General features: G+C 25.9%; 1 protein-coding gene across 1 annotated transcript in view; it reads right to left on the reverse strand.

Moving 5' to 3' along the window:
- Positions 1 to 16,603, reverse strand: part of LOC100198234 (low-density lipoprotein receptor-related protein 6) — a 57,840-nt gene that overhangs the window by 11,948 nt on the left and 29,289 nt on the right. The window contains exons 11-15 of the mRNA XM_065809845.1: positions 16,467 to 16,603; positions 14,514 to 14,642; positions 10,916 to 11,306; positions 10,576 to 10,784; positions 3,205 to 3,432 (exon numbers count right to left, since the gene is read on the reverse strand). The exon at positions 16,467 to 16,603 is cut by the window's right edge and continues 267 nt beyond it. Of these exons, the coding sequence (XP_065665917.1) occupies positions 3,205 to 3,432; positions 10,576 to 10,784; positions 10,916 to 11,306; positions 14,514 to 14,642; positions 16,467 to 16,603 (1,094 nt within the window). The remainder of the gene's footprint in view (positions 1 to 3,204; positions 3,433 to 10,575; positions 10,785 to 10,915; positions 11,307 to 14,513; positions 14,643 to 16,466) is intronic.

A 16,603-nucleotide genomic window follows, 5' to 3' on the forward strand; every position in this document is an offset into this window, starting at 1 on the left:
AAGAAATTTTTATTAACTTTAAATTAATTACCCTGCTATGCTTGAATAAATTTGAGAAAAAAAAAAAAAAAAAGAATGATAAAAACTAAATGAATTTTTTTTTTAAATAAACTTGAAAATCAAGTAGTTACAATAAATAAATGATGAACTTAAAATGAATGAATATTACATATTTTTTACATATGTAAAAAATATCTAATATTCATTCATTTTAAGTTCATCTGATTTTATTTATATTTTACATATGTAAAAAATATGTATTATTAATAATATTCATTTGCTATTTTTGCATGTGATACTTCAAGACAGCAGTTCCCAACCTTAATGATGCCGCAACCCCTTATTATTTGCCAGATTGTGGCGACCCCAACAATAAAATTAAAAATGTTGCTCCTAAATCAATCCAAATTTTTTTTCAATCACTTAAGCTTACTATTATATTTTTTGACTTTTAATTATCTGATTTTATTTATATTTTAAATGCAGTCCCAGTAGAGCCTCACAATTTTTTCAATATATAAGCCACTGTAGTTGTGGGTTTGTTGGGGCCTCTATATCACTAATGCAAATAAATAAAAATGTATGAAATATTCAGCTTCATTAATTTGTAAAATAGTATGACTGAGCGGGATAAGAAAGCATATGTTACTAGATTCGATGACTGGTCACATGGACAGCATTTTATACAAAGGCATGCACAAAGCAAACAGCACACTTATGCAGTCCAGTCTTATTTCAAAAAAGTTATAACAAAACAAAAATTGTTGCTTATTTGAAACAGCAGTTGGAGGATGAAAAGTGTTACTGGAGGGATGTTGTGAGAAGAATTGATGAATGCCTGAAGTTTCTTTTGAGGTAAATCAGAAGATATAGGCAACTTTAGTTATGGAAACTTTCTTGGAGTCTTGGAGTTTCTTTAAATTTTAGCCCATTTTTTTGCTAGCACCGAGAAAATCAAGGATTTCTGGGCATAGGAAATGCTTCATACATTTCATTAACAATTCATGAGGAAATCATGCTCTTAATGAGTAAAATAGTTCTGCAATCCATTGGCAACAAAGCGTTCAGCACTTAATACTTCTAACTGATTTTTGAACCTTCATCTGACACTGCACACTGTGATCAACTTGAAGTAATCATTCAATATGTGAGCAAGAAAGCTGTTGAATAAGAAAGATTTATTGGGTTTGATTTTTCTTATGGACATAATGGAAAGGCTATGGCCAATGCAACCAAGAAAGGAATAAACAAGCTTAGTTTACCAAGCTTTGGTTTGGCTTATAGAGGCTTCTTGTTGTCAATCAAATAACAATGCATCTAATACATCCAGAAAATAAAATGGCCTGCAAGCATAATTGAAAAATAAGTTCTCAAGCAATGACGTTGCTCTTTGTGCACCACAACCTTTAAATTTAGTTGGCGTAAATGCTGTTGAAACCTGTGAGCATTCAATTCCATTGGGTTTCTTCAATGCCTGTATAACTTCTATGCTTCTTTAACTCACAATGGCAGATAATTTGTTCTGGTCTTGTAAGTTGTGCAGGAAAGGACAGAAAGGTTACAACCAAAAGCCTAAGTGGGACAAAGTGGTTAGCAAGAGTCATTTTGATTAAAATTTTACATGCAAATGAAATTCATATTCTTGAGACCCTGGAATCAATTGTTCTGGATAAAAATGAAAAACGTCAGACACAAATTAAGCTAGTAAACTTTGATAGTAAAACTATGGATGTTGCTTTGATGACGAAGCTTTGGGACAGAATCATGTTTCTATTTGATGCTAGTTATAATATCAAACTTCAAGATAAAAATTCAGATTTAGCTCTGTGCAATTGCTTAGTCTGTTTCAAAATATGTGGCATCAGTTCATGAAGATTTTATTAATATTCAAGAATGTGTTGGAAGGTTCTCAAGCATTATTTCTAAGCAGTAAAAGCATGAAAATACAAGAAAGAAGATGCATAGAGTAGGAGTTAGTGAGAATAGAGAGTCTAAAGTAGGAGTTGGTGAGAATAGGGCGAATAAATTAGGAGTTAGTGAAAATAGGGAGAATAAAGTGAGAGTTGGTGAGAATAGGGAGAATAAATTAGGAGTTAGGTAAATAGGAGATGTTTTTGTTTAATGTAATTGAAAGAACTCTGTTACAAAATATATACTTTGAAGATATTGCAATTAACTTTGTCAATGTAAAAACAAGAAAATTTCTATGTGAATAAAAAAGTAATTTCCTGGTTTACTGCATTCTTTTTACAATATATTTTTTAGGAAATGGGGCCCCCAAATATATTTTTATTTGCACCCAACCCCCTTAGACCCTAAATCTAGCATAAGGAATACCGCTTAAATTTACATAGACTAATTAAAAAAAGAGATAGATCTTCAGGTCATATTTTAAAAATCCAAAAAATTGTTTGAGTAAAATATCCTGAAAAAAACCGGAAAATATTTTCCTTCTAATTTTGCTTTTAGCTGAGTTGTTTCTAATTTTTTTCAAACTTATCTTTATTTTTCTATGAGCGATGAGTGAAAAAGCTTTAAAAATAAATATATTACAAAAATTATACCTAAACTTGTATGTATAGAAAATGTTTTGGATATCCAGAAAACTAAAAGTTGAAAAAAATATCTGAAATTCCGGAAATATCAGAAAATGATGTACATGGCAATGACTGTAGTCTAAGTATCATTTAAATTTAAAATGAAAATAATAAATTAAAACATATTATTAAACAAATTATTTTCAGAAGGTCTAATGGTAACCCCTAACAAATTTTCAGGCAAACCCTGTTGGGGTCGCAACCCACAGATTGGAAACAGTTGCTTTAAGAGATTCAGGTTGGCAATTGTATGCCATAGTTAAGCTAAGATAGGTCAGCTTTTTGCAGCAACATTGCAAATGTCAACCTGAATTTCACAGGCTTCATACATACATAAACAATATGTTAAATATTAATTCATTTACAAATAACAACAGTAAATTTATTGATAACTTTTCATACTTTATATAAAATATTTTTGAGAGACTATTTTCTATAAACATAATTTCACAAGTTCTTTTTAAATTAATTATACATAAATAATTTATACATTAATTATACATAATTAATAATTTATGTAAGAATTTACTGTACAACTAGTTTATAATAACAGATTTTGAAAAATATACAATTGTACATAAATTTAAAGTTAATTTGTAATACTAACCTTTCCACCTGAAAACGTCTACAATAAGCAAATCATTGACTTTCTTATAATTTCTTTGCAGTACTTTAATCTCCTTGCTTACCTCTGTATCCAACAGAGCTCTTTTTAACTTAGTATCATGTTGATTTGTATCTTGATCAAGCCAATAAAGATATTTATCAAAAACACTAATTGCAACTGGTGAAAACCTTTCACTGTTAAACTCGAATTGAGTACGAAGATTTTGTCCTAAGTAATTTAAATAATTCTTTTTAAAAAGCCAAAAGAATTACTAGCAACAACTTTTATGAAATAAGAAAATGAATCAGTCAATATTTATATTAATTAAAAGAATAGTGTAACATTTTACATGTTAGACAAATGGGGAAGTAGGGGGAGACATTTAAAGCTTCCAATTTTTTTTTTTGATGAGCCCCTAAACTAAATGTATTTAGAACAATTTTCAAAATTATACAAAAAAAAAATATATTTGTGATAATAAATATAAAAATGCCATAAACAAAAAAAGCGTTTACTCTGCTTCTACGTTATCAGTCAAAAGAAAATTTTTTATTGGATAAAAATCATCACAACATTGAACTGAATACAACAAACAAAAAATTGCTTTGCCTATAAATATTATTGTTTATGATGTAACTTTTTAACACTTCTATTTGCACATCTTTTTTCTTTGTTTTGAACATTATTTCCATACTTTCTCCCTTTCTCAACTCTTTAACTCTGAAACCTAGAAGGCCTTGTGATGAATAAAAAATGCTTAACGTATTTGTCTAATGGAATTTTTGACGTAAATTCTTTTTATTTCCTTTTCATATTTATTGACATTATCTTTTTTGAATTACAGCAATTCATCAAATTACTGCAAAACTAGTTTAATTGAATAACTCAAAACAATGTAGGAATATTATTATGTAATAATGCAATCAAATGTTAATTTTGCTTCTAGTTTTTTAAAATTTAAAACGTTTTGTTTATTTTTTCTAAATGAATAAAAACATATTTGATCTTGCAAATAAAAATTATTTTATATTTTTAAAAAGTCAGTAAATAAACACTTTAAATAACGCAAGAATAAAATGTGTGCAATAGTTAATTTTTTTTACCAGCCATTTTATATAAAATTAAACTTTTTTTTACAAAATGGTTGATGTGACTTCATTTGTGTTATTAATTTTCAAAGCATACACCATGTGCACATTTTTGATGTTTATAAGGAATTTTATTTCCAGTAAAATAAAATAAAAAGGTGTATAATAAAGCCTAAGAGGTTAAAATGAGAGATAATTCTGGCAAATAATAAAATATACTTGTTGAACAAATTATAGTAGGGCATTTCCAAAAAAAAACGCACCGAAACTCATATATGTTTTGTCTATTATTTTCATAAAAATAAAACTGCTGATCTCTAATTTATATTATTTTGCAAACAAAAAATGATACTCATTCACAATGCTATCAAAGAATAAATTAATTTTGAAGCGGAACCACACACAGCACAGAAAAGTGCAAATTTTAGTTACTAGATGCAAATCTTCCTAGGAGACTGTGCAGTTATTTTCTCTAGTTTGTCCACAAAAAAGTTTTTTATTTAGACAACTTGGTCACAGCCGTTTACCAGTTTTATTATATTAGACGTTTTAATACTTTGCATAAAAAACGAAGAAAGCATAAATAAAAAAATAGAAAATCAAAATAAATTTAAATAGAAAAAATCAAAAAAATTAATAATTTAAATAATTTGTGTACTGCTTTTATTTTGGCTTCTTTAGGATGGTTGTTATTTTCAGCAACAATATTGGATAGGGCAAAGCAAAAGAAAAAAAAAACAGACACTAAAAAGACTAATTTTATTTTATTTTTTAAAGAGGAAAGCGAAAACATAAATTGCTATCTATTTGTAAAAAATATTTTTATAATTTTAATGTAACAAGTATATATTGTCCTTATATGAATACATCTATATAGTGCATGGGCATATATTTACATATGTTGGTTTGTTTATGTATGCATATATACATATCTACCTCATACAAGGTATGTATAAATGTAGATGAGAAAGATGAAGAATGTAGAAAGATATAGAAAGCATATTTTTTTTATTATACTCAGATGTAGAAAGTCAAGCTTTACTTTCTAGATCACTTTTTCAATTATAAAATTATATTTATTTTTTCATTAGTATAGGCACATTTAGCTTGTTTGGATAAGGCATTTACATCATACATGTAATGGCCGCGATTTAAAAGAAAAACAATTAAAAATTGGATAGTGGTGGGATTCAAATCCCACCACTATCCAATTTTTAATTGTTTTTCTTTTAAATCCTGCTGCTCGTATATTTGCTTTGAAATTCTACCTACTGATTTTTGAATCCCGCCACTCATATTTGCTTTGAAAATCTAACTTTTATCTTTTTTTTTTTGTATATAAAAAATCTTTCTGTTGTATGTTTTTGAACGATATATAGATATCTCTTCACATTTAAGCCTCTCAGTGTATTTTCTAAGTATGATGCACACACACACGTATACAGTTTATATATAGTTTTTAAGCTTCAAATATGCCATGCCATCTACAGAACTTTCACATAGCTTTAATTGTTTCATATCACCTTTCTTTTCCTGCACATATTCATCTCCAATTTTTAGCGCTTTATAATTTTGGATACCTGTTGCTTTTTAACATTCTGCTCACTGTGCTTAGTTCTACCCACCCCCTCTTTTTTGGTCTACTATGTTATTAAAAAAAATAAACGTAAACAATTATTAATAATAAATCTTTGCTTGAATTTTGTGCTTTTATATTGGACATCTGTCCAAAACTTTTTAATAGTTTTTACCTAACTACGGCTGTATGTGTTCCACTAAAGTAACTGGTTTTTAAGTCCGGGTTCAAATGGTAAATTATAATGTAACAAGTATACGCAAAAAAAAAAAATCTTTTAAAATATTAAAATTAATAAGAATCACCCTAAAAAAATAAAAATGAAATAAAATAAAAATAAAAATAAAAAAATAAAACAAAACACAAATAATTTAAATTTCTATTTTAATTTATTTTAATTTCCTATTTTGTTAGTTTTGTTTTCTTTGTTTTTGAAACTTTTTTTGAAATTTGTTTTTGCCAAGTATTGAATATATAGTAAATCCTGCAAACAGCAAGGACCAAGCTGTCTAAATAAAAAATTTTTTGTAGACAAACAAGATGAAAAACCAAACATCTCCTGGGACAGCTTGAGATAAATAAACTTTAATTCCTAAGAAAATATAAATTTCAGCAATATATATTATTTTTTTAAATAATATTTTAAACATTAGTAAAGATTTCCAGAAGGTTACAGGATTGCACTATTTCTCATAGAGTCACAGCAATCGTTTAAATACAGTTTATGAATAATCACATTTGAAATCAAGCACAAAAGTTGCAAATTTGTCAAATTCAAGTAGTTATTTTTTATGAAAATAAATTACTTGTGAGTATTTAAAGTAAAATATATTCCTAAATCTAATATTTAACATATTTTTTTGATAAGATTTTTGATAAAGCAGTCATCAAATAATTCTAGCTGGAGTAAAGCGTTTTAAAAACTACCATATATATTTTTCAAAAATATATATATTTAATTTATTTTGGTAGCCTAAAATAAGTGAAAAATACTTTTGCTATAACTTTTTTTTAAGAAAATCATAATAGCATGCATATTGCTTCAAGTCCCAGCTTTTGATTGTTAAAAAAAAATTAAAATAAAAAAATCACGCACAGAAATGGAAATAATCAGTAATAGTAGCGCTACAACATAAAATCTAAAAACCTGTTAAACCTGTGCATTACAATGTTAAACATGAGCAATAAATTTTATTTTATATCATATATTTTTATGAGATTTTTTTATTAACCCTTTATGGGCCAGTGATGCCATAAGGCTTCATTGACTTTAGGAGTTCTTCTATAGCTTACTAAAGCCTATAAGAAGGAGAATGCTTTTGTTTGTTATTCAACACCGAAGTGTACACACGCTAAAACTTTTCATAATTGTAGAACATACTTTGTAAGAAGTAAACACAAGGTTTATTATTGTAGTAGAGGAAAGATGTAAAAACTCAAATATCTCATTTTTTGTTTTTTCAATTTGTATTTAGATAACACATTTATAAAATACTTTACTAAATGATATTAACAATATAAATAATAAAGATTTATTTGAGGGTATTTTAGTTAAAAAGTGATTATTATTTGGTGTATTATAAATTTTCAAAAGTAAATGATGCCACATGGCATCATTGGCCAAAAGGAGTTGTATTTATGATATATATAATAGAAATTATTAGTTTCATTTAAAGTTATGTTTTTTTGTTTAAATTGAGCATTTAATAAATGGTAATATTTTTTCTAAGTTATTGCAATACATATATATTACTATATTATATAAATATATTTAGGTTTAAAAAAATTATTATTTAGACACTATAACATATATATGGCACAGAGAAAAAAATATTCAGTTGCTGATGTGATAGATTTTGTAACTAATGGAGATGTGTCCGATTTATCAGATTTATCAGATGATGATGAGTTTTTAGCCAATGAGAATGTTAACACTGATAATTGTGCTGCTGCTGATGTTGATGATAATCATGACGATGACGATGATGGTGATGATGATGATATACCACTAGCTGCTTTAAAAAAAAAACATGAGTAGCATGGGTAAAAAAAGTCAGATTATATCGATACCAGTTTATGTGAACATCAGTTTAAGGACATACCAGATAAAATAAGCTCATCTTTTCAATATTTCAAATATTTCTTTACCGATGAGTTATTGCAGTTATTTGTTGAAAACACAAACTTGTACAGCACACAAAAATCAGGGAAGTGTATCAACACCACTCTTGATGAAATTTCTATGTTAATTGGGATGCAAATGTTAATAGGGCTAGTTAAACTACCTGCCTACAGTAGCTATTGGTCCACTTCTCTTCGATATCCTCTAATTGCTGGCAATATGCCGAGAAACAGATATAAACTATTGCGGCAAAATCTACACTTTGTAGACAACACAACTTTTTCAGAAGATAGTGGAAAGTTATTTAAAATTGCACCTGTCATTGAGTTGATCCGAAAACAATGCATTAGTTTAGAACCTGAACGTTTCCATGCTATTGATGAACAAATAATACCTTCAAAAACTAAATACTCAAAGATACGACAATATAATCCTAAAAAACCATGTAAATGGGGTTTTAAAAACATGGTCAGAGCTGGACGGTCTGGAATGATGTATGATTTTTACCTTTATGCTGGAAAGGAAAGTACAATACCAGCAGAGTATAGTCATTTATCTGTAAGTGCTCAATCAGTGGCGTATTTGTGCATGGAGTTACCTAAACATGAAGACAAAGTTGTTTTCTTTGATAATTGGTTTTCCACCCTTGATTTGATCCAATACCTTAAAGGTTTTGGAATAAAAGCTGCAGGCACAATCAGACCAAATCGTTTACATGGGTGCCCAGTAATACCATCAAAAGAACTCAAGAAAAAAGATAGAGGTTCACTTGATTATCGTATTGATAAAAATTCTGCACTAATTGTTGTAAAATGGATAGACAACAGTATTGTTCATTTAGTATCCAACTGTTTTGGCATAGCACCTTTGAGTACCATATACCGCTGGTGCAGCAAAACAAAAGAAAAGAAAAAACGTTGCTTGCCCATATATAGTGGCAGCATACAATAAATGCATGGGAGGTGTAGATCTAGCAGATATGCTAATTGCCTTGTACCGCACAGAAGTAAAAACACGACGATGGTACATCAAAGTGTTCTGGCATTTTGTAGATGTGGCCAAAGTGAATGCCTGGTTCTTATATAAACGGCATTATCAGCAATTAGGTCTTCCAATCAACAAACACCAAGCATTAGCAGAATTTACAGTAGATATTTCAAATGCTCTTATACAAGCGAATAAATCAAAAGCAATCCAGGGTAGGGGAAGACCAGCTAAACTTAGCGGTATCAAGCAAGTTCAACAAAGGAATAGAAAGAAACCAGTCATACCAATCCCTAATAATGATATTAGGTATGATCATATAGGACACTGGCCAAAACCACAAAAAGATAAAAAAAGATGCAGGCTGTGTCAGAGTTAAAGCAGAATGATGTGTGCAAAATGAAATGTTTTCCTTTGCTTGTTAGCCAATCGCAACTGCTATGAAGACTTCCATAATTGAGTAAAACTGTATTTAGTGCTTACATATATTAGAATAAACATCCAATATGAACAAAAAGTTTTTTGCCTTTGCTGTTTATATATATTTCAATAAAAATGTTTTATAACTTTGTTTTCAGATATTATCTTTATTGACCAATGATGCCATATGGCATCATTGGTCAATAAAGCCCAAATTTGACCAAAATTACAAAATTTTGAATTTTTTTTTTCAACAACTTATTTTGTGAACTTAAATTGTTAGTATAACAAAAAATAATATTTTTTACATTAATTTGTCATAATTTGTTAACTGCTGGTTGTCGCTGTATTTCCGATACCTGAACAAATCTTACTTTTAAAACTAACATATTCTAATTAAATACTCACATGCTTGCCACCTTATTTTCAACTTTTTTTTTCAACTTTTTTGTATAATGTTTATTTATGTCGTATTAAAACAATTGACAAGTTTTCCTTCTGTTTCTTAATATTTCAATTAAAAAAGTTTTATAAAAATTTAAACTTTGTTTTCATCTTTTAATAATATTATGAGAATATTTTATTAAAGTTATGTATTATTTCAAAATATTTATAACGGCTTGCTTTAATGTTTTAAAAGCACTAACATTTTGTGTGGTTTTTAAAACCTTAAATACTTTTATTTCATTAAAATATTTCGTAAAATATCTTTAGAGTTACTTAAATATTACCAAACAAAAAAGTTTTTAGCTTAACATAAATAGCGTAGCCATATGTAAAGTTGCTCTTGGCATACATTAAATGCCAAATGCTTTAGGATAAGGCCTACAAATGCATTTAAAAATATCAAATTTTTAAAGGTAAACTTTCTTCATACCATACAAAAATATCTTTTGATGGTAATGATAAATGATTCTATCATCATCAATGAATTATCATATCTATCCAATGCACTTACGTAGTATCTAAAGTTTATTAACAATTTTATCTAAAAAAAAATTTTTAAACTTTTTAATTTTCTGTGTACCCAATCTAAATAGATCCCTCCCCTTTCCAACAGTTTTAAAATATTGTATTTGATCATTTACTAAATCGATTTGTTCTGTTTACTATTGTTGTAATAACAAAATAATAAATCCTTGATTAATAAATATTGCATTTGTCAATTTAAACATAAAAACCTTTTATGTTAATGCTATGAACTATTGCTTTATTTTTATCCAACCAGTATACACGATTTTCCTTGTGATCAACAGCAACATCATAACGTGGCAATCCATCAGCAATATCTCCAATTTTTTGAAGTTGTATTAAGTTTGAACCATCATAACGAATAGACAAAAGAAAATAATGACCAAACTTTTTTTGTTGACTTATAAAAAACAGCAAACTAAAAAATAAATATAATATTAGATGATTTTGTAACCAAAAAGAAAAAAAAGTGACATGCTATAATTGTAACAAAGTATATTGTACATCCAAAAATTTCAATGAATTTAAAATTTAAAACTTAAAACTAACCCCATCTCTGGCAAAATAGCCAAGTTCAAAGGATCAAAACCTTTTTTATTGAAAACTGTTCCATAGTTTAAAGAGTTGTTAAGATCAATATATGAAATAGTATTTTTTTTCCCATCAATCCAGTAAAGACAATTTGAAAATAAATCAATAACAAAAGATATAGGAAATGCATTTTCAACTTGCAAATTAACTTTCTTTTTGACACCATTCTGTGAATAAAAGATCTGATGTTTTATTTCATCCAACCAATATATTGTTTGAGAGTTTACATTATACTCAATTGAAGATATATAAGTTGGAAAATTAAAATGAATAGGAACTTCAGTCATTTTCGAAAAAACCACACGATAAACTAAGGTTTCTTCACTGATGAGAATAAATGTTTGAGGGCCTAGAAAAATATATTTACAGCAATAAGCACTTAAGACATATGATAAAAAAAAGAAAGAAAAAAAATGAATTGGGTCAAACATGTTCAACATTCAATAATTTAGTTAATTTTGATAAGATTAAGTTTAAAAATGCTTTAAACTGTCAAACCCAATTTAATACATTCCTATATATTAGTACCAATACCTCATTTAGTAACACCAATACCTTATATAGTAATACCAATACTTTACATAGTAATATCAATACCTTACATAGTAATACCAATACCTTACATAATAATACCAATACCATAAAAAATATTTTAATTTTTATTCTATGGTGTAGGATTTTTTGACTATTTGATCTTTTTGATCTCTTAAGTATTTTTAAAAAAAGACAACTGCATTACTATAGTAGCCTTGCATTTTCATGCATTAAAAAATATCTATTCATATAGTTTTCATAAGGGTATATTAGCATATTTATTAAAAAACAAAGCTTGATTATTAAATAAAATACTTAATAATTATTTTAATAAATAAAATGTATTTATTTGATCCTATAAATTATTTAAAAAATATTTTTAAATATTATAAATTATTATAATAAGTAAAATTAAATTTAATAATAATTTAAAAATTTTCAATAAATAAAAACCATAAAATAAATTAATAAATTATTTATGTTTTTTTTAACATTCCAAAGTGACCATTTTTAAAAAAAATGATCTTTAAAAAAAATTTTTTTTTTGAATATATATATATATATATATATATATATATATATATATATATATATATATATATATATATATATATATATATATATATATATATATATATATATATATATTAGTGTGTCTCAAAAAACAACATTTTTGAAAAATATATGCAGAGAACCCCTTAATGTGTTCTATCTAATACAAAAACACTAGATTTAAAATTTTTTTGAATAAAAAATGTTTTAAGGGGTCCCTCAAGACCCTGGAATATTTAATGGGTCCCTTAAATTTTCAAAAAAAAAAAATTTCAAAAATAAGTCAACCTGGTACTCAAATGAAGCGAAATTATATAAAAATTTCAAAAATAATATAGATTTCAAATAAAGAATTGTTATTTTTGGTTTTATTACTGAAAAATTACGTTTTTTAACAAAAAACAAAAAAATGCATTTTTATGTATTTTTATGACAATTTTGATAAATAAGTTAAAATTTTTTCAAATTAAATATTATTTTTGAAATTTTTATATAATTTTGCTTTATTTGAGTACCAGGTTGACATACTTTTAAAAAACCATTTTTTTGAAAATATTAGGGACCCATTAAATATTTGAGGGTCTTGAGGGACCCCTTAAAATATTTTTTATTCAAAAAAACATTAAATCTAGTGTTTTTGTATTAGATAGAACACATTAAGGGGGTCTCTGCATATATTTTTCAAAAATGTTGTTTTTTGGGACACCCTAATATATATGCAGGCCTTGTTAAGAAGCGTTACGCAGCCCGCATTTTGCTTGCGAAAAGGCAATTTGCCTACGCGTTCAGCAGTTTTGCGCTACGCAAAAACTTATATCTTTTAGAATATTTAAATTATCTTTTGATTGTCGTTAGCGTGACGTTTATTCAGAAGAAATAAAGTCGTAAGTAATTTAATTTAACCGCAATTGTAAGCTAATAGATTTTTTGTTAAAGAAACAGTTTGTTTCATAATTTTTTTTGTTGTTGTTAAAAATTAGTTGAAAAAAATAAATTGTTTAAAGTTTTTTCTTAAGGAATTAAATATATAAATTCCTTTTAAATTTAAAAATTATTTTTATCCTAATAGTTTAAAAAATGCACGATTTATTTTGATGTAAATATTTTATTAATAAGATATTTTGTTTATTGTTAATTCAATAGCGTAAAGTTTCAATGACGTTCGTTTAATTTATGAAAATAAATTATGATCACGAATATGTTATCGGTAACTAATAAATAACAAAAAAAAACTCTTTATTGCTTAAAAACATTATTAAAAAAAGTTCACAAATTAAAAAAGAAAAAATTTATTAACAGTTAATATAATAACCAAAAACCAACTGTAAAATCATAAGAAAATAAACAAACATTATTTTACGTTTCATGAAAAAAATATTTTTTTACATGAAACGTTAATAAAATAACTTTAATTACGATGTGGTACTTAAAAAGACGCTAGTGACGCAATATAACTTCTAACAATTCAAAATATATTTGCTGAGTTGAGTTAGTTAGAAATGCGTTACGCAATTTTGCTACTCAGCGAAATCTCATAACAAGGCCTGTATATATATATATATATATATATATATATATATATATATATATATATATATATATATATATATATATATATATATATATATATACTTATACACACACACATATATATATACACACACACACACATATATATATATATACACACACACACACACACACACACACACACACACACACACACACACACACACACACACACACAAACACACACACACACACACACACACACACATATATATACTCATAAGAGTCATGCAGTCTTATATGACCACAAATAAAATATTTTGTTTTGACAACTTGGTTACAGCTCTTTGCAAATTTTGATAATTAGTGTATTTAAAAATTGTGATGAAAAACTCAACTTAACCTTAGAGCTTACGGATTTTCAAAAAAAGAATAATAATGAAAGGAAAGATTGCTGCCCCAGCCCAAACCCTGAGTCAATATAGCATATGTGTATATATGTATATATAAATTATGTTAGCGTATTCTACAAACAGATATATAGTCAATATATCTGTTTGTAGAATACACTAACATAATTTTTATATACATATATACACATATATACATATACACACATATATACATATTGAATATATATATATATATATATATATATATATATATATATATATATATATATATATATATATATATATATATATATATATATATATATACATACATACATATATGCCGTAGTGGTGCAGTGATAGAGGGCTTGCTTCATTAGCAAGGAGTTCTGAGTTCGATCGAATTAATCTTTTATTATCGTTTAACTACAATCATAAAAGACCATGGATAATTATCCATTAGGTATATTTAAAATGAAATTAATTAGGTATATTTAAATACAGATATTTATAAGTATATAAATATTAAGTATCAAACACTCATAAATAGTTATCAAAAATTATCTTACCTATACATGAAGTATAATCAATTGAACTAATTGTAAAATCTGTTTCACATTCACATATTCTTTCTGATTGTGATAGTGCAAAACACAGTTGTTCGCATCCACCATTATTAAATTCGCAAAGATTGCCACCTATGTATGAAAAGAGAAATTATTCCAAACTCTAAAGAGCTTGTAAAAAGATATTTAGTTTATCTTTCAAAAATTTATTATTGAACAGCCAGGCCTTGTTTTAAATAAAAAAACAACTTAGCACATTAGCTCGTCATAATTTTGACTTCATAAATTATCCTTATTTTTATTTAAAGACATAAACTGTTTTAAATACTGCAATAAAATAAATTACCGCAAAAAAAAGTTTAATTTACTAATTAAGAAAAACAAATCTAGAAGTGTTTTTTCTAAATGTACATATTGTGGAATTACTATTTTGTTTCAAATTTTTTCTTGTTTTTTTGTTTTATAATAATAAATAAATAAATTTAATATAACATTTTTTATTATCATTTAACATAAATTAATTTTTTTCTTTTCTTGACATTCGTATAGATGAATTAAAATATCTTGATATTTTTTTTCATTGTTTCTTAAAATTGCAATTTTGCAAATAATGATTTTTTACTTTTAAAAAGTTATTAACAAACAAAAAATATTACTTGTTGCAAAGAAAAAAAAAAAATCAAGTTAATTACTTTACCAGCACTTTTTTTTGTGACAAAGATTTAAGGTTTCAAGTACCATTTATTAAAAAATATATACTGTTGCACTTTCACATGCTTTAAGGCACAAAAGTTAAATGTACGCTTTATGAATATTTTTAATACAGTGTTATACGTTATAACATGTTTACAAGGAATTTAATTTTTTATAAAAAAAAAGAAAAGGAAGAAAAACCGAGAAAAAAAAATTTAATATTTTTAAATTTGAATAACTTTTTTATTCAAAATTCTTTCTAAATTATGAGGAGATTTCTGTTTTTACTTTTTTGATGTCACAATCTGTTAATTAAATGAAGCTGATGTAACTATTATAAAGTAATATTTTTTTAAACTATTATTTTTCGCAAAATAAAACTTATAAATATAAACGAAGACATTGCAAGAGTTATATTGCTTCAGGCATAAATTCAAGCAAAAAATAAACTCTTTATAAGTTGTCATTTAAAGTTTGTAATGTTTTTTCTTTTTTTTTTGTTGATATAATCAATCATTATAACAAAACAAACAAACAAAAAATTAAAATATCAAAAGAGGCGCTAATATATATAATAATATAATAATAAAGTTAATTAATATTAATAAGATTAGAGAAACAGTAGTAAAAGTAGGAATAACAGTAAGAGAACAACAACATTAAGCTAATAAGATTTCTTGAACGAAAGCAGAACTAAACTTTGCCTTAAGTTTTTCCTTAAAAAGACTCAATTTTTTAGAAACAATAGTAACAGTATTTAAAGTTACAATAGTTGTAGTATTAGTAGTTATAGCAGCAGTAACAATAAAGTAGTTGCAGTAACAACAGGTGTGGTAACAGTAGTTGTAGTATAAGCAGTTGCAGCAACAGCAATTGTACTAACAGCATTAAGTTGTAGCAATTTGTAAACACCAAGTTATAATTATAAATAAAATTAAAAAAAAATAAAATATGATAAAAGAATAGCCTCCTTAACTGTAATGGGCCCTTGGCCTTAAGCAGGTAAACAATTTTTAACAATTTTGTTATAAAAATGACCATTCATGTTATTATGATATATTCTAATATTTTCATTTAAAAAAACTGCAAAGTAAATTAATCAAGTCTAAAATTAGTTAAACAAATATTTTATAAGTTAAATAATATGAAAATTAGTAATAAAAATATAATCTAAAAATTATAATAATTAGTTAAATAATAAAAAAATAGTTAATAAATAGTTAAATTTAAAATTAGTTCAATAAAAATATTAAAAAAATTTACCTGTTGGAGTGTTTGCTTGCAAAATGGCAAGATTCTGGCACTTTCCATGAATAGGGAACTTCAACTTTATATCTCCATTTACTTTTTTCACTGAGGATATTTTGCCTGATGTCTCAGAGTCCGACTCACAAAAGTAA

This window comes from Hydra vulgaris, chromosome 11 (genome assembly GCF_038396675.1).
Source record: "Hydra vulgaris chromosome 11, alternate assembly HydraT2T_AEP".
Classification (NCBI taxonomy): Eukaryota; Metazoa; Cnidaria; class Hydrozoa; order Anthoathecata; family Hydridae; genus Hydra; species Hydra vulgaris.